At 36.5% G+C, this 26,458-nt stretch overlaps 1 protein-coding gene across 14 annotated transcripts in view; it reads right to left on the reverse strand.

The window, feature by feature from the left end:
• CAMK2D (calcium/calmodulin dependent protein kinase II delta) overlaps window positions 1-26,458 on the reverse strand; it is a 312,574-nt gene that overhangs the window by 69,594 nt on the left and 216,522 nt on the right. For 8 of the 14 annotated variants that reach the window (XM_040626262.1, XM_040626264.1, XM_008689450.2 and 5 more), the window contains exons 5-7: window positions 17,975-18,040; window positions 14,825-14,897; window positions 4,031-4,133 (exon numbers count right to left, since the gene is read on the reverse strand). In XM_040626262.1, coding sequence (XP_040482196.1) covers window positions 4,031-4,133; window positions 14,825-14,897; window positions 17,975-18,040 — 242 coding nt within the window. Of the gene's footprint in view, window positions 1-4,030; window positions 4,134-13,810; window positions 13,884-14,824; window positions 14,898-17,974; window positions 18,041-26,458 lie in introns of those variants that run through there. The other 6 variants (XM_008689455.2, XM_040626265.1, XM_040626263.1 and 3 more) reach the window with 2 other exon arrangements.

A 26,458-nucleotide genomic window follows, 5' to 3' on the forward strand; every position in this document is an offset into this window, starting at 1 on the left:
CAGCAGGAAACCGAACATAAAGAATCTCATTTATCATGACATATGCTATTAGCAGGGAAATTAATGAGAGCTTGCCTTCTTTAGACAGTATGTGTTTCTCACTCTGAAAAGCCAGTAGGAACATCAGAGCAGACCAAAACCAAAACACAATTACTTACTGCTGAGAATGTATCCACTGCATTAAAAAAAAAACAAACCCTCAATATTTTAAAAAAGAGACATTATAGCAATTAAGCAAAACAATTATTCCATGAAGGAAGATGGTGGTAGTTACGCTTTTTTCCAAGCAGCAACAAAGAACTAGAAATACACTGCAAACACCACTTCCAATCCCCCAGGAGAAATGGGCTATATTTGGATATTTCTCTTTGGTAAATTTTCTAGCCATCTTAATAAGTGTAGTGACACAGGCTGTCACTTCTGGCATTTTTGGCTAGTAATCAAACAGATCAGGGCTAGGAAGACAGAAGAAATTATGAGAAAAGAAACATTTAGACTTAAAAGTAAGAAAAAAACAATAAACAGCTCCTATAAGCCTCATGTAGTTTTATTTTTCTTGTTTGAAGACCTCTTATATTTATTACAATAAAATTGAGCAAAAGCCTGAAATTCTGGCATTACATATAATGAAGAAAGAGTTCTGCTCTTGTCTTAAAACTAAAATAACTTATTTTATTAAAATAAAAAGGCTCCCCTCTCTATCACTGATAGTACATTTAAAAGACAAAATTAATCAGTCGAGGGTGATGGGCATTAAGGAGGGCACTTGATGCAATGAGCACTGGGTGTTACATGCAAATGATGTATCACTAACCTCTCCCCCGAAACTAATAATACACTACATGTTAACTAACTTTAACGTAAATTAAAAAAAAATCAAATACATGAGACTATGATGGTAGATATGAATAAATATCAAATGAAGTCCTTCATACTAAAACATGCTTGTACTTTAAAATCTATGACATGTCTGGGAGTACACCCAAAAGATTTATCGTCCATCACATGCCTCCTTTTCCTCAGGTAGGTTACCAGGAGGATTCACTGGCATAGAGTAAGCTGAAAATAAGCTAAAGAAGAAAAGAAAAAGAAAAAAACTTGTACATTCTCTTAAGCTTATAAACTATGTTTTTTTCTACATTTTTTGAAATGCGGAATTTTCTTAGCACTTAAAATGCCCCTCTTACAAGTCATTATTCTAATAGGTATCCTAGCAAGAAAGTAACTGTTATAGTACCATACTGAAGAAGAAATGGGGATTTTATTCCCAATCTGTCATTCTTTCTCTGGAATCAGATCACTTTTAGAAATAAATGATCACAATTTGAAATTTGTGTACTTTTATTTGGATGCTACTGCTTTCACTAACTTGGTATTTGTTTTTTCACTCATTGATTTGCTCAACTACTTTCACTGAGCAGGCAAAGAACTGTGGCATTGTGTTTCATGCCAAGATGATTTTGAAAACTTATTCAAAATCTTTCATAGCCCAGGCATATTCCTATGGACTCATAACAGCTCTGCAATGAAGTGTTTATTATCACTGCTTACAAAGAGGACATGGACCTCACAGGGTTAAAGTGACTTGCCCAATATCATACAACTATTAAGAATCAGACCCAGGATATAAGCTTGGGTATTCTAATTCAAAAAGCAGACTTTCTTCTGCTACACACAATCCTGCCCTCAAGCACCTTGTGATCAAGCACAGAAGATAAAACACCGAGCTCGAAAATAAGGGAGATTTAAGGTGCTCAATTAGATCACTCTTTTATGCACCAAGCCAAGTTGCTGATGTTAATTTACAGCCTTGGGTCTGATAATAAGGCTTGTCTTGTTCCTGCTATCCGATCATCACCTTCTACCTAGTTCTGACAATTACATCTCTAACCTAAGCCCCTATTTTGGTGTCCTGCTTCATACCCTGAGTCTTGTGAAGCAGATGGGACTAGATGGGACTAGAGTCCAACCTCTGGGGCTTTGATTTCCTCCAAACAGACTTCCTTAGAGTTCAGAGTCACTGTCTGTTCTGCATGCTATCGGGAATTTGCTTGCTCTTGCATATTCCTTAGTTCAAGCTGTCATCATGCATAATTTGAACTACTGTATTAGCCTAACTCATCCCCTGCCTTCGAAGTATTCGTAAGCCGCCCTCTGTATTGTTACCCACAACATCATTATGTAACATAAACCCAATTATGTCCTTCCCTACTTAAAATTTTTCACAGGATTCTTGAAACTTCTAGGATAAAAGCCAAATCCTTCAAAAGCACATAAAATCCTTTCCCACCTAATTAACTACCACTCATCCCAGTATACTTTATGCTTTAGCTGTATCAAACTTCTTGCTGTTCCGTAAATAGAAACAACAGTTTCATGCCTCTGAGATTTTGCATGTGCTGATCCCCTCTGTCCAGCCTTCAACTCCTTGCATGTTAGTGAACGAGTTCTCACTCACCCATTAGGAAAGCGGAAGCACTACCCCAGTCACCGAAACTTTCCCCGGAGGCAGAATTTCATACTTCTCTTGTGCTCCGGAGCACCTTCACGCATGACTCTGTTAAGATGCTCCCACACTTCCCACACTACATGGTAAACAGTTACTGATACAGACGTGTCAGTATCTTGAGGCGCAGGACCTCCTGCTTAATTGAAGCATCTCCATTAATCATTCTGTCCATCTCTGTGATAGCCCCCCTACTTTCTGTTGGACCTCAACTCCAAGTTATCATATATTCTTTATCTGTGTCAACTGTGCCCTTACCCAGGATACAGAGATGCCTCTGAATCTCCAATTTACACTGCTAGGTCCTACCTTCTTTCACTTTGTTCCTTTAAGAGGAACAAGCTTATTCATATGTCAAAATACGCAAAACCAAATGCCAAGTTTGGAGACACTAAATTCATTTGGTGGGTGAGGAGACAATGTGAATGGTGGTATTACGCTTAGGAGGAATCATGGACAAGGCTAACAGGTACTCCTGAAACAGGGCAGGAAGCAGAAAGTGAGGTCCTAAATTAAGCTGCCTGTAGAGGAGAAGGCTGCCGCACCCCCCACTCCCATCTACTAGCTGGGACAGACCAGAGACAAGGGCGAACCCTGGCGGCTCTGTGCGCACCTTACATTTAGGAAAACACAGAAAGTCTTAACATATAAAATGAAAGAATTAAACACTTTTTGAGTGCTCTTTCTGTTTGCTGATGTTGTTCAGAGGAAAAGCAATTAGAAGCAAAGGGCATTTTAAAAATGATCTAACCTCAATACATTGAAAGTCAGAAAAGAAGAGGTTTGGGGAGAGCTTATATTTTGGGAGATTACATGAAAAAAAATGGGCCAGTACTGGGAAATGGCAAAAACAGAGGCATAAAAAAAGAAACAGTGAATAAAATAATGCAACAGGATAAATACTGAAACAATACACAAGCCCGGTTAGAAATGCTCTAATTTAAACTGGGAGTTAATTTCTTTCTTAATTGTAAAGTGACAGACATTTCATCAAAAAGAAATTTCAAAATTATCAGAATTTTAGAGCAGAAACTGGCAGTGTGAAGAAGTAGAAGATAATTAAGATGAACTCACACAAATATATGCTATAATATTTTTAAACTTTAATTTGTTAACTACAAACTATGTGGAAATATTCTGCATTTCCTGAGTCCCTGCTATTTACACAGCAGTTTTTGGTATCAAGTAAGGTTCTACGTAAACGCTCAATTTTCTCTCAAATAAAAAGTCCTTTTAACAATAGGGATTTAACAATCCCTATTAATTCTTAGTACAGGATCCATTTTCTCACTCATCTTTTAGGAAAAAGTCGACATGTTACTGCTCTCCTATTAATATTTTCTCTTATTTCTAGATTATATATCTTTTACTGTCAGTAAAATTAAATGCTTATAAAGATCAAATGTCTTCAGTTTCATCCGGCTGTTGTTAGAAGGACCATTTCTGTCTTATTCTGGCTGGGAAATGGGTTATGATGAGACAGAAGAGAACACGCAGCATGAAGTAGAGAGAGGCCCAACTCACCAAACCACGCCTGCTGGTCTCCTTGAACTTCTATGGCTAAGCCAAAGTCTGCCAGTTTCACAGCTGCTCCCTTGGATTTGCTAGCTAAAAGCAAATTCTCAGGCTTTATTTAGAAAGAAAAAAAAGAGACTGAAGTGAGAACCTATTTTAAGTGACTATTCAAAACTAACAACATTTTGTAAGATTAGGGGGGAAAAAAAAGTCATGCACTGTCCTCTCTCCCGGAGACTGTCATTCCTAAATCCCAGGGAAAATATGGTTAGAAAAATGATTAAAAATTATCATGTGTGCAGGCCTCAGACAGATGCGTAAATGTACTAGAGAGATATTGGGCAGAAGAGAGAATACACTTGGGGAGAGATCAAATGAACGGAAGCACCTGTCTTGACCTGCTCACATGCTTCCAAGGGCTGCTGAGGTCCAGACTTGGCCATGGACATTGACTTAGAAGCCTAATAGAGCACAGACATTTTCAGCAGAAGGAAACTTGGCAAAATGATAACAAGAGTTGGACCAATCTACAGACATTTGGCAAATGAAACTGTGCAAATTAAATCCTAGTTGACTTCAAGAGTTTGGACCCAAATGTAGTCATTTTGATTCCTCAATGTTTCCAAACAATTTCTGTACAAATTTTGGAGTCTTATTCTGAATTACGTATTAAATTGCTGTCTTTAAGAATCTGTTTATTCTTAAAGGCAGAAAGAGTACACTATTTGCCAAATGTTATAGTTAGCTTTTTTTTCCCTTATAAGCCAGCTTTTTAAAACATAATTTATATGACTACCAAGTGTGATTCAAAGCATTCCTTAAATATTTGTTCTCACATCTTGGAATACTATAAGAAATATACATTTTCATTTTCTTGGATATTTATTATTATTCAAGGACTGATAACTCGGTCTTGGAATAAGGCTGTGTTTATACCACTGTTTCCCAACCAGGGCATCGAGACACACTGGAACTTTGAAAACAGGCATGAGGGCAAAGTCTTGAATTTCCCGGACCACCTTTGTGGATTGTAGGAAATGAAGGGAGAAGATGGTCAGGTAAAGGAGGCTGATTAATACGCACAGTGAAGTCTACCATCCCCAGGTATCTGGATGAACATACAGCTGCATTGGTACATATACATTCGGGAGAGTAGTTCAACATCGTCTTACCTTGGGCTAAAACCCAGCAAATTTAGAGGTGTGCCTCGGACTGAAAGAAGTTGGGAAACAAGGGAGTGTACAAGTGCCAAAACAATTGTCTGGAAATCTAAATATTCAAGTCATTCAAATTGGTTCTGTTTATGTGTTGGTAAACTAATTCAATATTTTTTTTTTCATGAAATGGCTACTTTTTTCTTATTGAATTAGGCAATTCTGTTGGTTGTTTTGACCTTGTATAAACACAGCCTAAACCAATATTGAATTTATTAATTAAGCCAGCCATGCAAATTAGCAAAGACTCATAACCAGAACTTGAAAAAATTAGGTTAAATCTATAAGAAATAAGAGAGTCAAGTAAGTTTTAATCAAGTACCAGACTTCTTCAGGCTATTGCTGTTCACTGCCATCAGATTCAACACTATTATGACAATAGGTAACTGTAAGGAAAACTTTGTAATTTCTTAGGGCTGCTAGGGCTTTTTAAATTACCTCAACGCTAAATACATGATCATTTAATTTGGACACTAGGATGAAGATGTCTCAAGAATATGAAAGATCTCCATGCTGAAATAACCTTTAGTAAAAACCTAACATCCAAAATTACTTGGAACTCTGGTTGTCTATTAATGGAGTACAGTACCTAACCATATTATATTATTAGTATTTGACATTTTATTTTCACAACTAAAATTTATGGCCTACTACATTCATGCATTTTCTAATTTAACCACAAAGTGATTTCCAGCGATTAATTTATTAAATAAATGACTTGGAAAAACCGCATCAAACTGTAAGCAATAGTTTAATTCTTTGCAATCTTCACATTCAAAAGCACTGAGATGTCAGAGATCTCTGCTAATACACATCTGTCCTAATTTGTCAACCACAGACTCATTCAAGGAAAGAGTTCCAATTACTTTAGAAATCACAATCATTTTAGGTCTTTCAATCAAGTGGTACTGAAGTTTGTTGAGCAAATGCCAGTGCCATCAGTAAATAAACTTTTAAAATATTTAATGTGCTTTTATTCTTATCACTAGATCAAAAAAGGTTCTGGGCAGTGCTGTGTGCATTATGCCCTTAAATACCAAGTATCTGCCAATTCAGAAGAAATGGAACACCTTAGAGCTTTATCATACATGGCCTCTGACTGGGGCAAACATTCACATCTCGAGATGACCTAGAAGACCTGTCTATAGGGCCTTGTGAGTCATCCAGGGAAATAATCCGTCTGGACCAGTGTTTTACCTTATACCCGTGAAGACTGTTCAGCTGCAGTTATGTACAGGAAAAGGCAGGGCTCTTTCAGGGTTATTGTGTAGATTTAAAAATTAATAGAACGAAAATGACTTCGTGTTTGTACATATCTTTTAAGCAAACCTAAAATACAGACTTATAGAATGCAAATTGAAAAATTAGGATGCTTGCTGACTTTACTAAAGGATTATTTTCCTTATAAGATATTTCATCACAAGATTGTTTCTAATGGTCAGCTTCAATGAAATATTAGAAATAACACACAAATTTGACTTATATGCAACTCTTTGGAATATATACAAAATTTGAATAATCCTGTTATCATGTTCTACCATTTATGTAGCATCCAACTTAAATATGTGTTGTACTACAAAAGTTCATTGGCAAGTAGGTTAGTTCCAATTCTGAACATCTACAGAAAAGAAGATAATTTGTGATTGTATTTCACAAAAGCTGAAATGGTAGAGTCTTTCAGCTAATTAGTGGCTGCTTCCTTAAAAGGATCACCACCATTATCTGCTACTATTCAACTATTTCGATTTTCTAAAGCAATTGAAAAGGTGAAATCAGAAACACAGGTCTTCCAGTGTATAGCTGACCATGAGAGAAATGGGCAATATGATGATCTAGAAAAAAGATGAAGAGCTAGGTTTACGTCCTGAGACTGATTGTTATTAACTGTGTAAACATGGGTAACTCACAGACTTGGAGCTAATTAGTTCTTTCATCTCTCAAATGAACATTATAAACATATTTCTCATAACGGTATACATGAGATTATAAAATCTCACTGGCTTTTATCACAAGAGCTCTGTCCTCTGTAAGGAATAATATACACATTAGTGATTAGCTATTACACTCCAGTGCAGCTGGCCATGTCAATGTGCAGGACACTGAATATTTGCAATGAATGTTCATAACTTGGGGGATGTCTATATTCCTAAATTTAATGCAATCTGTTATGCTAATCTTTATATATTGAGATTATCTCTAAATTCCTATAATGCAATCACTTTTTAGGTTGGTTTTTAAATAGATTCTACTGACGTTCTCACACACAGGTTCCTTCCCCACCCAATTGCTTCCTAATGATGCAGGATTTTCCATGACATCTGGTCTTAGTGTCAACAACCATTTATAGCATATCAGCTGCAATGAGCAGCAACTGTTGGCAAGTTTTGTTCTGTGCTTCCATATGGATGCAATGGCAACTTCTTTCATTGTGATTTGAGATTTTCTTGAATCTGTTCAAGTATCTCAAAGTACCTAGGCAGGTTGCTGGAATCACTTTTAGGACTGGGACTGACTTGGGAGATAAAACAACTGAAAGCCCTCAGTCTCTAAATAAGGTAGGGAGATCCAAAAAAGATGGAGGATTTGAAGCCAGATTTCCTGATTTTTTCTTTTAAAGATGTGATACTGAGGAAATTCCTCTGATGGTATAAAAGTGGGTCATTTGCAAAAGATAGTCCATGCAGTAGACTGTTGCAAAAGAATCTGAAGCACTCAAAAATATTTACTACCCATATCCAAATAAAACAAGAGGGAAAACTTATGAAATATGAGCCATAGTTTCAATCTCACTTCTCGAAAATCTCACAAATACATCATGAGAATTTCTAAATTAGTGTGATCTTCATTAAGGAACTGAGAGGGCAAAGGTGACAATCATCCTCAACATCAGTCACGGCACAGATTTATCTGTGCACGTATGTGGGTGTCTAGCCAACAAAACTCAAACATTAGGAATTTTTATGTGTAGTGAAATCAGGTGTGTTTTATTTTTATAGCTTCGTTGTTTATGAAAATCATAAAGCAGCCAGTTATTAGTTTTAGCACTCTATATTATTTCTTACATTTCTTTAGATAAAAGTTAAGAATGGAAATGGACTTTTTAGATTTCCTTCTACTGGAGAGTATGAACTATTTCAACATGAAGTTAAGCATTCTGTGCTTTGGTGTGTTTTCAGTCACTTTTCCTTTCCCAAAGAAGGTGTGAACAAAGCTCCTAGAGATAAACTGAGCGAAAGTGCATGAACTGAAAAGCTTGAAGATCAAGCTCACTCATGCACATGGCAGAAGTTCTTTTGTGCACATGGTACAAGTGACTTTTGCTTTTATTTTTATATGGAATGGATGCTTGAATTTATGTACTTAGCACAGGGAGTTCTCAGCGGACGCACTGTGCTGTAAGTCTGTGATTAGGAAGTACTATTTCTATCACCATGCACACATGAGCAAGTTCATAAGGACCATCTGTTTTCCATTCCTGTTTTCTTGTTTCCTTCTACATGATCAGCACATACGATCAGCACTTACCAACAGCACATACTTCTACACTATTAGCAAATACTTCTCTGAAAGCAGCAGAGCAGAATGCAATCGCAGTGGGGCTGTGCCAATTACCTACTGTGTCTCCATGGCCTGACACACAGTTGTCAGGTTCAATAAAGAAACACAAGGATGACCAATGAATTATGGAATTGATCACTTACATAGTTTGTGTCTAAGACACCTAGACATACTTTATACACAAATGATAAGTTCTTTAAACTTTTATCTGAGTTTGCTCTGAGAAAAGTGGAACAATTGCAAGTTTATAATTATTCAAAATGTAGATTCACAATTTGATAGATCTACTACTAAAGAGGATTTACTGAATGCATGTCATATTCCCCCAGAAAATTAATTTCTTTCTTTTCTGGTCTTTAATTTTATTCCTATATTGAATTTAAATGTAAAATCCCCTCCAATCTCCAAAACTATTATCTTCATTAAAATCTATTTTCTCTCAGGGTGCCTGGGTGGCTGAGTTGTTAAGTGTCTGTCTTCAGCTCAGGGCATGATCCCTGCATTCTGGGATCGAGCCCCACATCAGGCTCCTCTGCTGGGAGCCTGCCTCTTCCTCTCCCACTCCCCCTGCTTGTGTTCCCTCTCTCGCTGGCTGTCTCTCTCTCTGTCAAATAAATAAATAAAATCTTTAAAAAAAAAATCTATTTTCTCTCTTTGCCCCTTCCCTCCCTTTCCTCTTTTCCTCCCTCTCTCTCATATCCTTCCATTGATCTAATGATTTTTTCCATTAAATAACATCGTTTTTCAGGAGGTAGGCTACAGAAAAAGAAAAGAAAAGAAAAGAAAAACAGCATTCTCTGCCGAGGCAAATCACAGGTGTTCATGTATTGCTCAAAGACTGTTTTATGTATGAAGCCTTCTATACAGGTGCTGTTCGTGAAGCAGTCTGGTAACCATTTCTGATGTACCTTGAACTGAAGAAATCTTACTATTTTGTGTGAAACCTATGATCAAGCAGAGCTATAAAACTGTCTCCTTTGACTTACTTCTGTTCCCTGATTCACAGAAACTGTATTCTTCGGGCTGTTACATGAGAGAATACATCTGATTTGATATCCCTCTATTTCTTGTGACCTCAAGAGTTGTCACTCGTTACTGCCACCTCGTTTTAACCTAATATTTTTCTGGATTCAGTTTGCGTCTGACATATTTCCTTTCTTCTGGGAGGGACAGCATTGATACATATTTTTAAAATGATCTTTAATTCGGTGGCCAGCAGGTTCTAGCCACACAGGTTTGCTCTTATTTTGCTCTGTAATTTATGCCCACAGCTCTGATAGAGCCTCAATAAGTGCTTAAGAAATATTTGATGAATGTTTGTTCCTCTCTTTTTATACCTGAGTTTTCAATTATCAGCTCACAAACCCTCAACACTAAGTTACAGTAATCTACTCTTCATAAACAATCTATTTTTAGGCACTGCAGACTGATTGTCTTGATGTGGCCTAAATCAAATGTGGCAAATACATTTCATTCTTCTCTACGTCTCATTTTCCAAAGGCTGTGACCAATGCCACTTTACTGATTTCCTAAATAAGAAATGGTTTTTTTGGACATCTATTAACAAATTATGTTGCACCCCCCCAACTCCATACTGTATCTTAAACATAACTTAAGCTTATTCTCTTATTCCTAATAATGCAGATTTTGTACAGCTCTGGAAGATCCATAAGCAGGATTATTTTAATCATTGGATTCACTAAACTTAGAACTATTTCCCAATTCTCAATGTTGCTGGCAAAATTACTTTCTCATCATTGTTTGACCTATTTTTTTTGGCCTTTATAAAGTTTTTGATTTATCCAACTAACGAACTGAGAAGTGGTAGCAATTAAGTATGCAGACTCTGGAACCAAAATGCTTGGGCACAAATCAGAACTTACTAGCTGAGCAACCATGAATAAGTTCTTTCACTCATGGTTGCTAAATCTCTCCTTATGCAACATGGGCAAGATCAAAGTGCCTTCCTCATAAAGCTGTTGAAAGATTCATATGATAACACAGTACAGGGTACATGGTAACTGCCTGATAAATGGTAGCTATTAGCATTTTTATTACTAACGTCCAGCCTTGATCCAAATCCTCTCAAAGACGAGAGTCATATTCCTGAACTATAGTACTATCAGTATGTCACCACTGCTAGATACTCCTTAATACTGTTTGGATCGGACACTGGACTCACCTTCGACGAAGGTCTGTGTACCCACTGGGTACTGCCTGGTTGTGACTGATGCGCTTCCTTTATGCTAACATGCCACCACATGGAGCCTTCTCCTACTGCTTGTTTCTGGGACATCCTCCAACTGTCTGCTGTGCCTCAACCTTGTCTCTAGGTTCTTCTAATTTTCCATCTGGTGGATTCCACTGTCTACTACTATTATGTCTACTAAGCTCTCAAGAGTGGCAGTTATTCAAATAATGATCTTAATGCTGTCACTGTATCAAAGAGTGATACTTATCCTCTTTATTCAATATTAATTAACATACACAAAACCTATTTTATTCAGCGATGCCTTTTATATTATAAATGTGCTTTTGATTGACTTTCATTCATTCCAAAATTGAAAGCATATGCCACAAGTATTTACTAGGTATAAAGTCCTATATTAGGTACTGTGGAGTAATACAGTATTTATTATACGTAGGTACAGTACAGTAATACAGCTATTGTTCTAGAAGAGGCTGACAAACAAAATGTACAGCACTCGTATGCTTATAGGTGCCTTTAATAATGAAGAACATAACACTTCCTGTGGTTTTCTCTCAGTGATATGGACAAATTAAACTGTGCATCAAACATCTGTATCATATATGAATTAACATATGAATCAGGATATGGAAACAAAATATATGACTTAAGAATAATAAGGGCAAATTTTTGTTTAAAGCTTGGTAATAAGAAATTTTACCAATCCTTTTCATTTTATATACTGGCAAATATGCTACTGTAAGCAGTATACTTATCAGATAAAGTATACATGTGGGTATAAAAGATATAAAACAAAGCCAGGGATTTGGCACACTCAGGGTGTGTGTCAAATGCCTCTAATATACTCTCTTAGTATGTTATGAAATGGCCTACTGAAACATGCACCGAAAACTAGACTCAACTGAAGTCTGTTCCAGTCAGCAATTTGACAGAAACCAAGAGAATTACAAAAACTGTAACAATCTCTATGCAAAGCTCACCCCTATCCTCTCCTAAAATCAGAATCAGAATGGAGAACAAAACACTTTAATCCCTTGAAAGAAATCTGATGGATGATTCAGCAGGTTATTTCTTTTGGTTGTTAGCCTCCCTAAAAGTCACCTGCCTGAGTTTTTAATTAGTCAATTTAGCTCATATGTCAGAAAATAGATTTTCTTCTCAGCCCACATCCTAGGCCCACTGCCATTTTCTGATTAAAGTTCCAGTCTTTGAAGAGCTCAGCTGAGTTTGAACACTTTCAGAAGTCTAATATCATGACCCCACAAGATATATTTTAAAGGTCATGTAAGAGAATTCACATTTTTCATCCTTGGTTTTTAGAGTATACTTATATAACATGGAGTAAAATATCTCAAATGATAAATTTCTTAGAGTATGTAATAAAATAACATAAATAAATGTGTATGCCCATATATATTCACTTAAAAAGGAAAGTAGTACCATGAGTTCTGAGAACAAAAAGGGGCTCTCTTTCTACATGGCTGGTAAGGAATTCTTGAGGTGATTGCCAAAGATATGAATTTTTAAAGGAACATATTGTTTTTCCTTAATCCTGAGGGGTACATTTGGTAAAGTGTTAGCAGATGCACATAGTCCTATCTTGGCTCTCAAAAAAAAAAAAAAAAAAAAAGCCATTAACCATGCCTTTGCTTTTGACATTTAAAGCTCTAAGACTCAAACTGAAATCAAAGGAAAATTCCAAAAACCTAAGGCAATGGTTTGCTTTTAAACCACATCTTCAAATAACTTGTTGTGGATCCTTAGAGATATACTCTTCTAGAGCATATTAAACAAATGCAAACTACAGATTTATCATAATCAGAGAAGTCTGCACATGAGAAACCAGCCCAGGTCTTTCCACCGAACACATACAAAGACATTGCCACCTTTGTGGCACCTTTGTACTAATGCCTGTATATGGATGAGGCTTGAAACAAAGAGTGACAACTATATAGTACTTACATTTGTTATTTTGCCCACCCAGTTGTTTCATTTAAATTTCTAGGCCTTCACTATATCTCTGAAATTCCATGACTGAAACTAGACTGCTGAAAGAAGGGGACAGAAAATGAATGAAAGAGTAGTCTCCTTCTGAACTATTTAATTTCTAAATGATCTAAACATTTTTCATCCTCGATGGTATCAGAAACTAAGTGGAGTCTTAAAAGTATTAGTACATACATATGTTATATAAATATTATCTTATAATAAAATTTGTTTTACTTTTTTCCTCTCTGTTTTAAAAGGCACTAGTATCTTGCTACCTAGGAATGTAAATCAACAAAGAACCAGGAAGCTTCAATGTCCTCTGAATTCCTGGGACTACTGTTAAGGGAAAGACTTCAGAGCCCCAAATGGAGGTTCTTTAACGCCAAAAACCTATTTAATAACTTTATTCTCTTCATAATTTTCGTAACTATTTACATAATATTAGGTATACACAGTATGACTCTAAAATAATATGTTTGATCAATGTCCATAGAACAGGTTTAGAAGGAAGAAGAGATCGTCAGTCCTACGCAAAGTCCCATTAAATGCTATATTCTTAGGAGGGAGGAAATATAGCAGCCTATTTACTGTTAATTGTAGGACATTATTCCTCTGGATGAAATGGGATTAATGTGAATCTCAAGTGTGGATGAGAGGAGATGAAATAAGAGACTGCGGTGACGGAAAGTGTTTTCGTAATGTGTTGGAATGGGTCCACACAACTTTCTTGCTCATATTTTTGCCTTTACAGGCATAATTGCAGCTGAACAGTCATTAGGAATTGTGTGGTGGTTTATCTTCTCCAACGGCATTACTCACCTTCAGGTCCCGATGGACTACGCCCATCTGATGGCAGTGTAGCACAGCCTCCAGGATCTGCTGAATGCAATGACTGCATGCAAACACCAGGGGGCGTGTGTTAGTTCCAAGCTTACACTCACTGTCTGTATACCCTCAGAGAGACTGGGTTAAAGTGCAAAACCAGCAGACAACTGGGGTTGTGTTTTACCATCTTCAGTAATGTAAACATATTGCTCAAGTAGAGTGACTACTACCTCAGAGCAATCAGTATCGTGCCAGATGTGAGCGAAAACGTGGATCCACTTGATCTAGAAAAAAAACCATCTTAAAAATATTTAATTCAGTAGCTCGTTTCCTAGTTATAAATTCTTATAGGAAAAGAACTGGAATGCAAATAAAATGTTTATAGCTGTTGTGGTCCACCTCCACCCCACATAAAAAAACTGTTTCCCCATTCCCTCCCACTTTTCTAGTATCATTCCAAAGCTGTCACTTCAGCAGTCAAGACATCATTAAGGTTAAATTAGGATACGTAATGAATTTTTGATAAATCATTAACTTCTTGTGCTTTAATTTAGCTGGCAATTATTATCTCTTGCCTGAGGGTTCATCAGACTCAAATGGAGCAATGTGTAACCAGTTGTTTTGCTACAGCAACCCATGGTCTCAGAACAGAAGTGGTGTTTAAATCTACAGGCGGACATACATCACAGGCCAAGTTTATCTCCAGGCAAATGCTGGACATTTCAGGAAAGCCTGCCCCCAAACCGCCTCTGGTAGTTTACTGCTTGGAAACTTGACAGGTTGTGTTCTTAATGTTGTCCTTCCCTTTTTGCTATGATGTATATTTAGCCTGTAGATGAGCAAACTGAAAGAGGCATCATGCATTATCATTTCATCATGTAGTCATTTTAGGGGAAAATTGGGAAAGGCAAGGGAACCATTTTAAATACCCACCCTCTGCCCTTTCCCCAGAAATAAAACCAAAAAAAAACCTCCTTTGATTCAGATTTATGGACTCCATATACTGACCTTCAGGTCCCTGTGAACTATGCCATTTAGGTGACAATGATTTACACTTTCTAGAATCTGCTGTATACAATGACTGTAAAGATACAAGGGCAGAATGGAAGGGAGAACATTTTAAAGGTACATAATCACATTGAATACAAAATAAAATGAAAGTTAAAATGAAACAAACAAACAAACAAAAATTATATTTTTTCACAACGTATTTTTTTAGCTTTACACTGGAATATAATAATGTTGAATAAAGCTAATTCTGGTTCTAACAAAAATGACATCCAACATAGAGTTTGTGACATGTTCAGACAAAACAATTTGAGCTGTGTTTTTTTTTTCATTGCAAATGTACAAATTAAATCACTTGTATACAGAAGTCAAAATTTCCATATTCAAGGAGAAAAATTTATAAATATTCCCATAATGTTCTGGGAAAATTCTTCAGCAATGTAAAATTTATGGGTATTTCTCATACACATCTAAACTGTTTAAAATCTGAGGTCACAATTAAACATAGGTGTTGAAACAAGAGGGTAAACACAGATGAAGTGGCAGGTGAAACAAGGGTTAAAAAAAATGGAGGGACACATTTATCATTTTGACTTAGAAGTGGTGCTTCTTGTAGAATATACTAAGAGGAAAACTAATGCATGTCTCCAGTAACAGAGGGAGAATTTCAAGTAAACCCATGACATAAAATAAACCCCTCTTCAGGATAGGCATACTCTGGAGAAGGGTTAGGAACTTACAAAAAAAAAAAAAAAAAAAAAAAAATTTTAAAATCCCCTGGAACACTGGTAATTGTTAGATTCCATACACCTCAGTGAAGGAAAACTTTCCTTATTACTATGTCAAAAAGCACAATACTATTCTTATTAAAAGCTCCTGATGTCAAACAGACAGCTAATTAAATTAGAGGGATAAATCATTGATTGGCACCTGTAAGGTCCCATGAGCTGTCATCTGACATAAAATAATATAGATCACACTGACACGTTTTGTACAAATTTACATTTGTGCGACTCAAATGCATGTTACGTACTGAGCTACGTTCATTAACAAACACTTTAATAAGGACATTTCAATCATTTAATGTACAAAATAATATTACTCCAAAGTAAATTCTTGAATTATAAAGGTAATCACCATCCGATTTCTTACAATGTGAATGTAAAAAAGTGATCAAGGTTATGATTTTCCAGCTCCAACTCCATAAAGAGTCCCACTAATAGAGCTAAACATTGGTTGCTTTTTGACAATATAGCTTATTTGAGTGTTCGTGATTATTTTTTAAATACTATGACTTCTTTTTCCTTCGCTTTGTACTACTTTATATATTTCACTTTCTCTTCTCAAACCACAGATATAAATCATTAGACTTAATGAATAATGTAAAATAAAGTATACAATAATTCATATTAAATGATCTTCATCATTTTTTACTAGTGAGAATGGTTTCAGTTCTTCAGTTCTTGAGGACCAGGAGGGAAAGACTTTTCTTTATGTATATACTTGGGAAGAGAATGTTCCTTCTCCTTCATTTTGTGTGGGACCTACCCTAAAAAATATTTACTTCTAGTGAATTCCAAAACCTAATATAAACATGCATATAAAATGATCCAACCTATACGGTCTCCCCTGGTATCTATAGGTTTCTTCAATAGTGAAAACAGTTTCTATTTTTATTTCAAATAATACTTTTCAAACACAATGACCTGTTTAACATAACTTTAAAAAGCAAAATAAATGTAATTCCCTAACTTGTTAACTAGCTTGATTAAAATTATTACTCTCTCTGGGCAAGTGGGCAAATAGCTACTAGCAAGGCTGTTCTGAAGCCCCTTTTCAGGGCCCTAACACGAGATCTGGGGTGAACTGAGCAAGTGATGATTCACTCATAATAGTATAAATGACACGGAAATGTCTATTTGGCAGTAAAAATTCCACTAAAAAATTAGAGTGTAGTCATGTACAGATACCATTCTCGGAATGTCATAAACTGGCATAAAACCAAGAAGATTAATTAGAGATTTGCAAGTGAGCCTGGGTGTGCATGTGCTACTTTGAAGGGATGGGGAGGGAACCTATCATCAGCTGATTATATGCTGAGCGCAGGCTACAGTGGGATTAGCAAGCTTTAGGAAGCTCTGAAAGCATTAGAGAATGGGGGCAGACAATAAGTGACCAAATTTTCATAACATCTCATTTACATTGTTAATAATGAGTCCATTGCTCAAGGCCAGATCTTTCAAATCAAGTGCCAACTACTGAATATGTATAAAGAAATGCCAAGGACAGCTAACATAATATAGTCTAAGTAATATCTAGGCAAATAAATTAATGTCACTTCACTCCAAAAAGGTTGCCTTTGTGTAGCCTAGGAAGTTTCAAATGAGAGAAAATGTATAGCCATTGTTAACCTCTGTGAAGATGATGCCAATTAACAAGGTTGGGAAACCCTTTTGAATCCTCTAAAATATCCAAATAAATATTTTTCACACAAGGGTTCCAAAAGCCATCCTGGCATTTCCAAAGACTTAAACAGCTAATAATGCTTTAAGGAGACCGCTGGGACTTTTGTAGTCTTCTGAACATGGGCTGTTCAGTGAAGCTTTCCGTGATGATGGAAATGCTCTGTATCTGCTATGTCCAATTGGTAGTTACTAGCCACTTATGGCCACTCAGCATTCAAAACGTAGCTACTACAACTGAGAAACTAAGTTTTTTATTTAATTGTAATTAACTGAAATTAAAATAGCCATGTGTTACTAATGGCTATCATACTGGGCAGCTCAGTATCTAGAGGCCAGAAGATCTGAATTTTTGCTCTCTTAACTTCACTTTAAAAACTACATTTCCTTAGCAAAAGTCATTCCAGGTATAGATTTTATTATTTATTTTTTAAAAGACTAACTGTAGATGCTAGATAATAACAAAGTTTAGACCAGATTCTAGTTTTGTTTTCCCCAAATGATTATCCTGGAAATCCTTAAGAGAGAGAATAGCAATTAAGAGGGGCTCATCATGAGAAGTAGTCCAAGACGGTATTACGAGAGTCTCATAAATACTAGGGGTTATGATGCATTTGTAAAGAGATTTATTGAACAAGTGTCATTTGAATGTTGAGTCTTGTATCTTGCCCCCGGGCAAGTCACTTACCTGGCATCAGCTTCACTGTAATACTCTCTTGCCACTATGTCTTCAAACAGTTCACCTCCAGTAACTCTGTAAAGACAAACAAGATACTGACATTGGAAAAGAAAAACAAAAAATATGCATCAATAGATGTGCGCCGCGTTCATGTAGCATTTTTGTTTTCAGATTACTTTGAAAATTACAAAACAAAGTGTTATAAAACATTACAAGACTTACAGTTTTCATAACAATCTAGATTAATCTAAACGTTTCCTCTTTTCTACATGTTTTTGTATTGCTAGATCCTGAAGACACAATTTTCTGTATAACATCAACATATTCAGTGATATTTCTTACATAAAATAATCTCTATGAAACTCTTCATTTTAGTTCTCCAAATATTAACTAAAGTCTGATGAAATGTGTGGAACAGTTCAGAAACATTTTCTGACAATAAGAGAAGATGATTACTTTCCAGCCTGTAGCGTATGTGTTTGCAGGTTGTATCTCTCTGGAGGGGCTTTTTAAACTGCAATAAACATGACTTTATGGGCTAGAGGTGGCCTTCCAAAATACATACCACTTTTGGACTGAGTGCTAGCTAGATTTTCTTTGTAAAGCACCCCGATTTCCTCTACACTCCATGTTTTGCCAGTGAACACAGACCTAGGGCTTTTGGAAATGTCCCTAGAAGGCAGCATTGATCCCTTGCCAACTAAGAAGCCATATCTATCTTCCATCTTTAAGTGAAGACTTTCCCACAACTCAGCAACTGGATTTAGTTACTCTACAAAGTACATTCAAACCAAGGGTTTCAAGGCTCTCTATATAAGTAGATATAACTATCTTTGGAATCCATTTCTTCTCCAGCTCCAAAAGACTGCTGTTCTGGGGCTAGAATTCCCTAACCAGTGATTCTCTGGCTTAGGCTCCCCCCCAATCCCAATACAGTTTTTAACATAATATTTTTTTTAGCAAAATTCAAAAAATATGGAAGTGTACCAAGTACTCTCTTATCTCTCAACCCCAAATCCACTCTCTGGAATAAACTAATTTTAACTTTATGTATATCCTTTCAACTTTTTGTGTGTCTTTAAACATACTTGTTCCCTTGTAAACACAAAAACACATTTTTTTTCTCACAAAAGTAGAATCATGCAATATATACAAATTACTAGGCTAATTGTGTTTTTCATTTCACTTCAGGTCATGGGCACCATTTCATGTCAGAACATTTTCCTTATTTAAAATAATAAACAGAGAGATACATTTTTGTGTATGAAGACAGGACAAACTGCCTTCCACAGTGGTTGTACCCCCAATGTTGTGAAGGTGCCCAATTTTTTCCATTTAAAAAAAAGTCAGAAAAAAGTTAGTGCATGTTAATATTTCTTGATTATTAGCAAAGTGAACTATTTTCTCATGCATTTATCTATCATCCATTTCTTCCTCTACTATGATGATATGGCTTGATTTTGAGAAGAAATTTCAGCTTTGGAGCTTAACCTTGTAATAGCTAACATTTGCTTACCATGTGCTACAAGTGTGCTAAGTATTATATTAACTCATAAATCCTTGCAATTATTGGCTGAGATGAGTTTTACTACTAGCTCAGTTTATCGATGAGAACATGGAGGTATAGAGAGTAACTTGCCCAAGATTACACAGACTTAAGTGGCACAGGTGGGCCATCTGTTCCACAGCCCCTGCTCTCAATCCGCACACAGTGCAGCCATTCCAATAATTACACTGTCAATCTTTCCAAAGTTTAGAAGGCATGAGTCATTTGAAAAAGCACTGGGTGAAGGTATAAAGCTTGGTGTATGTTCATTATGGAATGGGAGATAAAATTACTCTTAAGATATCTTTTTTAAAAATTTTTCATTTGCTTTAATAAGTTCTAAAACATCATCAAATGATAACATGTTCCAGAGATGACCAGTTATTATTTTCTTCTTTATTTTCCCTTCCTAAAGGAAAAGAGGCAATACTAAAAACAATGTGTCTGGATTGAGCACTGGGTTTTTTTTTTATTTTAATGTTTTTTTATTATATTATATTAGTCACCATACAGTACATCCCTGGTTTCTGATGTAAAGTTCAATGATTCATTAGGAGGGCACGTATTGCATGGTGCACTGGGTGTTATACGCAACTAATGAATCATCGAGCACTGGGTTTTATAGGCAAACAATGAAGCATGGAACACTATATCAAAAACTAATGAAGTACTGTATGGTAACTAACATAACATAATAAAAAAATAAAATAAAATAAAAACTTATTGTGTCTGAAAGTTTATGCAACTTTGACTCTTTGAGCATCCTGGATATTTATAAGACCTTTAAAGCTGGACTCATTATTTTCAGTCCTACATATAAAATGTGCCTCTAAAATTATTTAAAGCTTCATATGGGCTTGTTCTGAAAACCATGGTTACATGTATATGTAATTTCGCTTAATAGCTCAGCTAGTTTTTATCCCCAGTTAGAATAACAATAATAATGCAATCACATAATGTACCCGAGATAAATTATAATACAAAGAATTAAGCATTACATAGAAGGTACTTCCAATAAACCCATTATCATCCCTATAATGATTATAACAGTTTTATGGGCTTTCTTCCTCTGAACGAATGTGACTAAGTTAAATATGATATATATCCATATTTATCTTGCTTTTGATTATAGGTACCTAAAGAATCTATATTACACAAAAGTGTGGTTTGTAAAGTGTTTAACAAATATTGATTAAAAAGCTGATTGATAAAAAAAGACAAAAACGAAAAAAACATTGCCATTAATCAAATTCCTGCCTATAGTAGCTCCTTAAGTGTACTGTGTATTCCAAGAGAACTGTCATGCCTTAAATTACTGGAATCACAACTTACTGATCTTTGCTACCATAGCATCTAACCCATAATATTTGCTCAATTAAGGAGTACTAAAGTAATGATTACATGAATTAACCAAGTGAGGAGATCATGCTGTCCATTTGCTCTAAGTCTGGACTTCAAGTGCACTTTAAAAGGAAAGAGAAAATATTAAAATTTGGCTCTCTATGGCAATAGGTTTTATTTCTAGGTGTTTATATTGAAAAAGAATATTAAAAACTCTTGGGGCCTAGCATCTGGTAATTTTCAATGAACTATTCTAGCTGTTAAAGAAATTTAAGGTGTACAGAGTTTTATGTTAAGCATCTCTGACAGCACTCTTTCTCATTTTCTAACACTCATTCTTCCCATTATTTAAAAATATCCTTGTGCAAATGAAACCATTTTATCATTTCTGTTATATGTATAATAAATGTCTGGGAAGGAAAAAATGGAGTTCTAATAGAACATGCTGCCTTGAAGATAAACTATTGAATTTTCTAACTTTAACACATTTCTATACTGACATTACTGTTTAATGGAGCACAAAATTAAGCAGTAGTTACCACAGATTTTTAAAAAAAATTTTAGCGTTGCTATGTAAAATTTCATACAAAATCAAATTAAATCAGTCTCATGAATAAACTGCTAATTAACTAAGTAGAGATTTTGTGAATAAATTAATGTTGGAGTTCTTCTATGATATGAAGCATATCAATTATATATCTGAAGCATTAATTACCATTTATGAATCTCTAGAGCATTAGGGCTTCCAGGGAAAAAATAAGATAATCCTAGAATCATGAAAAGATGAGACTTCACATATCAAAAAGATAAATACTTTTGTTGCTATTATTGTTATTTATAGGGATGTTGATTCATTCTGTGTTATCCAGCAGAATGAACTGTTCTTTTCTTCCTAGTCTATATATTTATATCAGAAATGGTTGAAAGTAGTTTCATATTGAATGAAACATTTACAAAATTTCAGGAGGATTACAGCCTTGACTATGAGGCTAAGCAGACAGAGTCCAAAACTGGGCTTCAGAAGATCAAATGGTACCACATTAACTCAAGAACCAGCAATGACGATAGTGACTAGAACCACTGCCCGAGGTGGTGAGGGGAAATCCAGGAAATCTCATGATGCAGCCAAGTTGGAAAACAGTAACGAGCAGGATGGCCCAGCTAACTCACAGTAGGAGGCAATCTCACCAAAGTAGGGCCAGGAATGTCCCCTGGAAAAAGAAGTAATTCCTCCCAAACACTAAGTAAAAAGCCGAAGAATAAACCCAGTGAGTAGAAGCCACCAGACCTGTAATCCAAGGCTCTGAGCAGACTCTCTAGAACACTAGGGCTTCCAACATTAGCTGAAGTCAAGTTAGCAAAGAATCACTAGTCAGATTTTTATCAAAAAACATATCATATGCTGCCTTGCATTTGGGTGACAGGCATGTCTTCTAGTGATCTCCTCCAAGACAGAAGCTATGATGATGATGTGTTCGTCTACTACCTTCACGGTGTCCAATACACTGCCTTCTATATTGTTGAACAATAACAGCATATATTTGTTGGGTACTCACCACATGCCAAGGCCAAGTGTTGTTCTGAGTCTCTATAGGTTACAACACAATAACCCCATGAGGTAGATACTAGTGCTATTTCCATTTTACAGATGAGAAAACAGAAGTAATGAAAATTAAAGACTTTCCCAAGAACACATAGCACAAGAAGGAAAAAGAGTTTGTTCTCATCTGTGCTGCCCTAGTAGCTGCCCCCTGGACAAAATCTGGAGAGCAGAGGAGCAAGTCAAGGGTCTCTGGAGAGTCCAAAGGATCATGCGGAAAGACTGGAAAGAATACTGACATAAAGGCATTCCATTTATATCCCTTTAAAAAAAAATGTATTTATTTGACAGAGAGAGAGCGCACAAGCAAGCAGAGGGAGCAGCAGGCAGAGGGAGAGGGATCACAACCCAAGCTGAAGGCAGATGCTTAACTGATTGAGCCACCCAGCCACCTCTATATCCCTTTTTTAAAGTCAAACTGTTGGCCAGGGGTGGAGAGCAGTCATTGGTCAAAATAAAGCTGACCAGTGTTCATCAACAGGAGTGTTACTGCCTTTTTTGGTCATGTGCGATGGTCCCCTCCATGACCAGATTGTTAGCACCAGGCACCACACTAGGTGCCAATGGCACTACCTTGTCAGTGTGGCAACCAGTGTGTCAATACCATTTATCGTCACCCCCCACAGGGCCCCCTAGACCTCCTTGATGAGAACCTCTGAGCTAAGGGAACAAAATCTACAGAGATATAATTGAGAACTTAGGTCATCTTGGCACCATGCTTTAACATACATAGTCAATCAAGCTAACCATTGGTGAAAGGGTCCTTTAGGCAGATATCTATCATGGAACACTGTATCTTCAGTATCCTTATAGAGTGCCTGACATACAGAAGGAGCTTAATAAATTTGCTGAGTCGATAAATGATTAAATAATTAAATGGGTGAATGAAAACCATAAGCACCTGTCTACAGCTCTATGGTTTAATCTGTAAGATAGAATCTGAGGGTGAAGAAGTTTCCTACTTTTATATTATTTATCTACCAATCTCTAACCAAATCCTGCTGATTTTATCTCCAAAACAGATCTTAAATTAAGACTTCTTTTTATCTCCACTACAATGTTACCAGCCCAAGGAGTCACTGTCTGTCACCTGCACTACTGCAAAAACTTCTTGATTGGCTCACCTTCCTCTCTTGCCCCTCTACCATCAGTTCTCCAGAAAGAAGCTTTAAATGTGCTTCATAGTTTGTCCTATGCCTACAGGAAGCCTTTAAATAGCTGTCCATTGCAACTGGACATGACCTTCAAGTCTCTGCCTAATTTGTACTCTATCTTCTGACCCTCCTTGACACTCCTCCTCCATCCTGCTCCAACCACAAATGGCCTTTCTCCAGTTCTTCAAGTACATGAAACTCCTTCCCATCCCTGGGCCTTTTCACATGCTTGTCTTTCTTCCAGGACATTCCCAACCTGTCTACCACTATTACTTGGTGAGTAAATCCCTCTTGTCCTTAAAATTTGACTTAAATTTTATATCTGTAGACCTCCATTCATCTTCATTATCTTAACCCCCCTAGAGCCCTTTGTTATTCTTCATAACACCTGTCATCATTATAATTATGTGTTTGTGTACTCATTTGTTTAATGTTTGTCTCTCTACTAGTATAGTAGCTCTGGGAGGGTAGAATGTGTTCCTGTGTTTTCACTATAAAATAATTAGAGCTGAGTCATAGTGCCTTTGACAAGCTCATTAAATGCTTTTAAGTGAATGATTCTAGAGTTTTATATCTCACAGAGAGGTAGATGTGTTAGATGATCATATGTCAATGCCATAATGTTGGTTAATTCCTGACATCATGTCACTTACCATTATATTTTGATAAGAAGATAAGGATCTTTCAAGCAGTTTTCCCCTAGAAATCATGTATCTCAGTTCTGGATCTTGTAGTATCTTTCCCACAAGACAGTTTGTCTATGAACTAATCATGTCAGTTCACAAATGCAGAATTATTTGAATTCATTATAAGGTACATGTTTGGATTAGAGATTGAGAAGGGAATAAAAGCATGGTGTTTTAACAGTTTGGGGAAGACAGCTAGCTATATTTCATCTTTTAAAGAACTAAACCTATGCCTCTTATTACTATAAATACAGAAAACAAGAATATCTATATGTCCAACTTCATTTGACATTATGCCTCTCTCATATGTTTGGATACTTCCAAAGTTCCTGGTTAATGATCAGTGTTTCAAGATGAGTCAAGTGGTATAACCATGACGTGAGCAGAATCAGATGTATCTGCCAGTCCCATTAAAGCTACAATGGTAGGGTGGCTGGGTGGTTCAGTGGTTAAGCATCTACCTTGGATCCGGTCATGATCCCTGGGTCCTGGGATGGAGTCCCACATTGGGATCCCTGCTCAGCAGGGAGTCTGCTTTTCCCTCTCCCTCTCCCCATCCTCTCCACTCACGCTCTCTCTCTCTCAAATAAACAAATAAAATCTTAAAAAAAAAAAAAGATATAATGGTAGGTATGTGGACAGCTGATGCAAATTGGGGACGGAGGGATTCAAAGCATAATCCTGGTTTCATTCTTAATACCATGGTTAGTACCTTAATTAGCTAAGGCCAACTTCTTTTTTTAAAAAAGATTTTATTTATTTATTAGAGAGAGAGCATAAGCACAAGAAAGAGAAAGAGAGAGAGCAGGGGCAGGGGGACAGGGAGAAGCAGACTCTCCACTGAGCAGGGAGCCCAATGCGGGGCTCAATCCCAGTACCCTGGGATCATGACCTGAGCCAAAGGCAGGCGCTTAACCAACGGAGCCATCCAGGAGCCCCTAAGATCAATTTCTTACGTAAGTTATTTTCTAGCCAAATACCAACTATTTGATGACACCTCTGAAGTAGTGGATTATCTGAAGTTGTTCAGAAATGATTTTCTGAATGAATTCCAAATTGGATTATGGAAATTTAAAAAGCCTGGGAGTTTGCTTTAACAGAAGATCCCAAGAGTTTCTTATTGATCCTGATGTAAATAGATTTGCTGAGTCATACAAAGAATCACAATTGAGATGATAAAACTGAGACAGGCCATTGGAACTGTTCCATTCAAAACTGATTCTGGCCAGGAGGCAACACACTGGGGGAGGCACAATTTGGGATATTAGAAGCAGGACAGTATATTCACGGGCTCTGTCCAACCTATGTTCATTAAGCAGAGTGGGGAAGAGAAGTAGGATGACAGAGCTCAAAATCCTTCAAAGGAGCACTTACTTTACTCCTGTTTTTCTGCCTAATCTCTAATTGCTGAATCTATCCTTTTAACTCATTCTGGATTTTATTTTCCCTCACCTTACTCTACTTTATACTTGATATCTTCTGTACGCTCCCTCAATCCTAAAACTCATGCCAACTCTTCATTATAATCCCTTTCTCATTCTATCTTTCACAAATGCATGTGAAAATATGAACCACTATCAGAAGTTCATATTCTTAAAACTGTTTTTCCTATTCTATGACCAAGAAAAAGCAGGAATGAAAACAACACTGCTAACCACAATTAAGGGCACACAGAATAAAGCAAAAGCAGAAATTAATGGGTTATTTTTGTTCTGTTAATATCACTAACCTCAAATGAGATAATCAGCCATTAGGCTTACTATATAATCTTTGTGTGTGTGTGTGTGTGTGGTTTAACACGATGCCTTAGTCTAGGACTGTTTGATTAAACACTCAGGCAATGTATCACAAAGATATACACAACAAATGAATGCTTCCTGAAGGGAAGGAATAAAGGAATAAATTGTAAAGCTATATATTGTAAAGATGTACACAAAAAATGAACGCTTCCTGAAGGACAAGAATAAACTGTAAAGCTATATATATTTTTTAAAGTTTGATGCAAATTAAAACCACAACAAGATACTCACACCCATTAGGAAGGCAGGTGGAAAGAAGTAAGGGAAGGAAGGGGGGGAAGAAGGAGGGAGGGAGGGAGGGAGGGAGGGAGGGAGGGAGGGAAGGAAGGAAGGAAGGAAGGAAGGAAGGAAGGAAGGAAGGAAGGAA

The sequence above is a fragment of the Ursus maritimus genome, unplaced genomic scaffold (genome assembly GCF_017311325.1).
Source record: "Ursus maritimus isolate PB19 unplaced genomic scaffold, ASM1731132v1 scaffold_11, whole genome shotgun sequence".
NCBI lineage: Eukaryota > Metazoa > Chordata > Mammalia > Carnivora > Ursidae > Ursus > Ursus maritimus.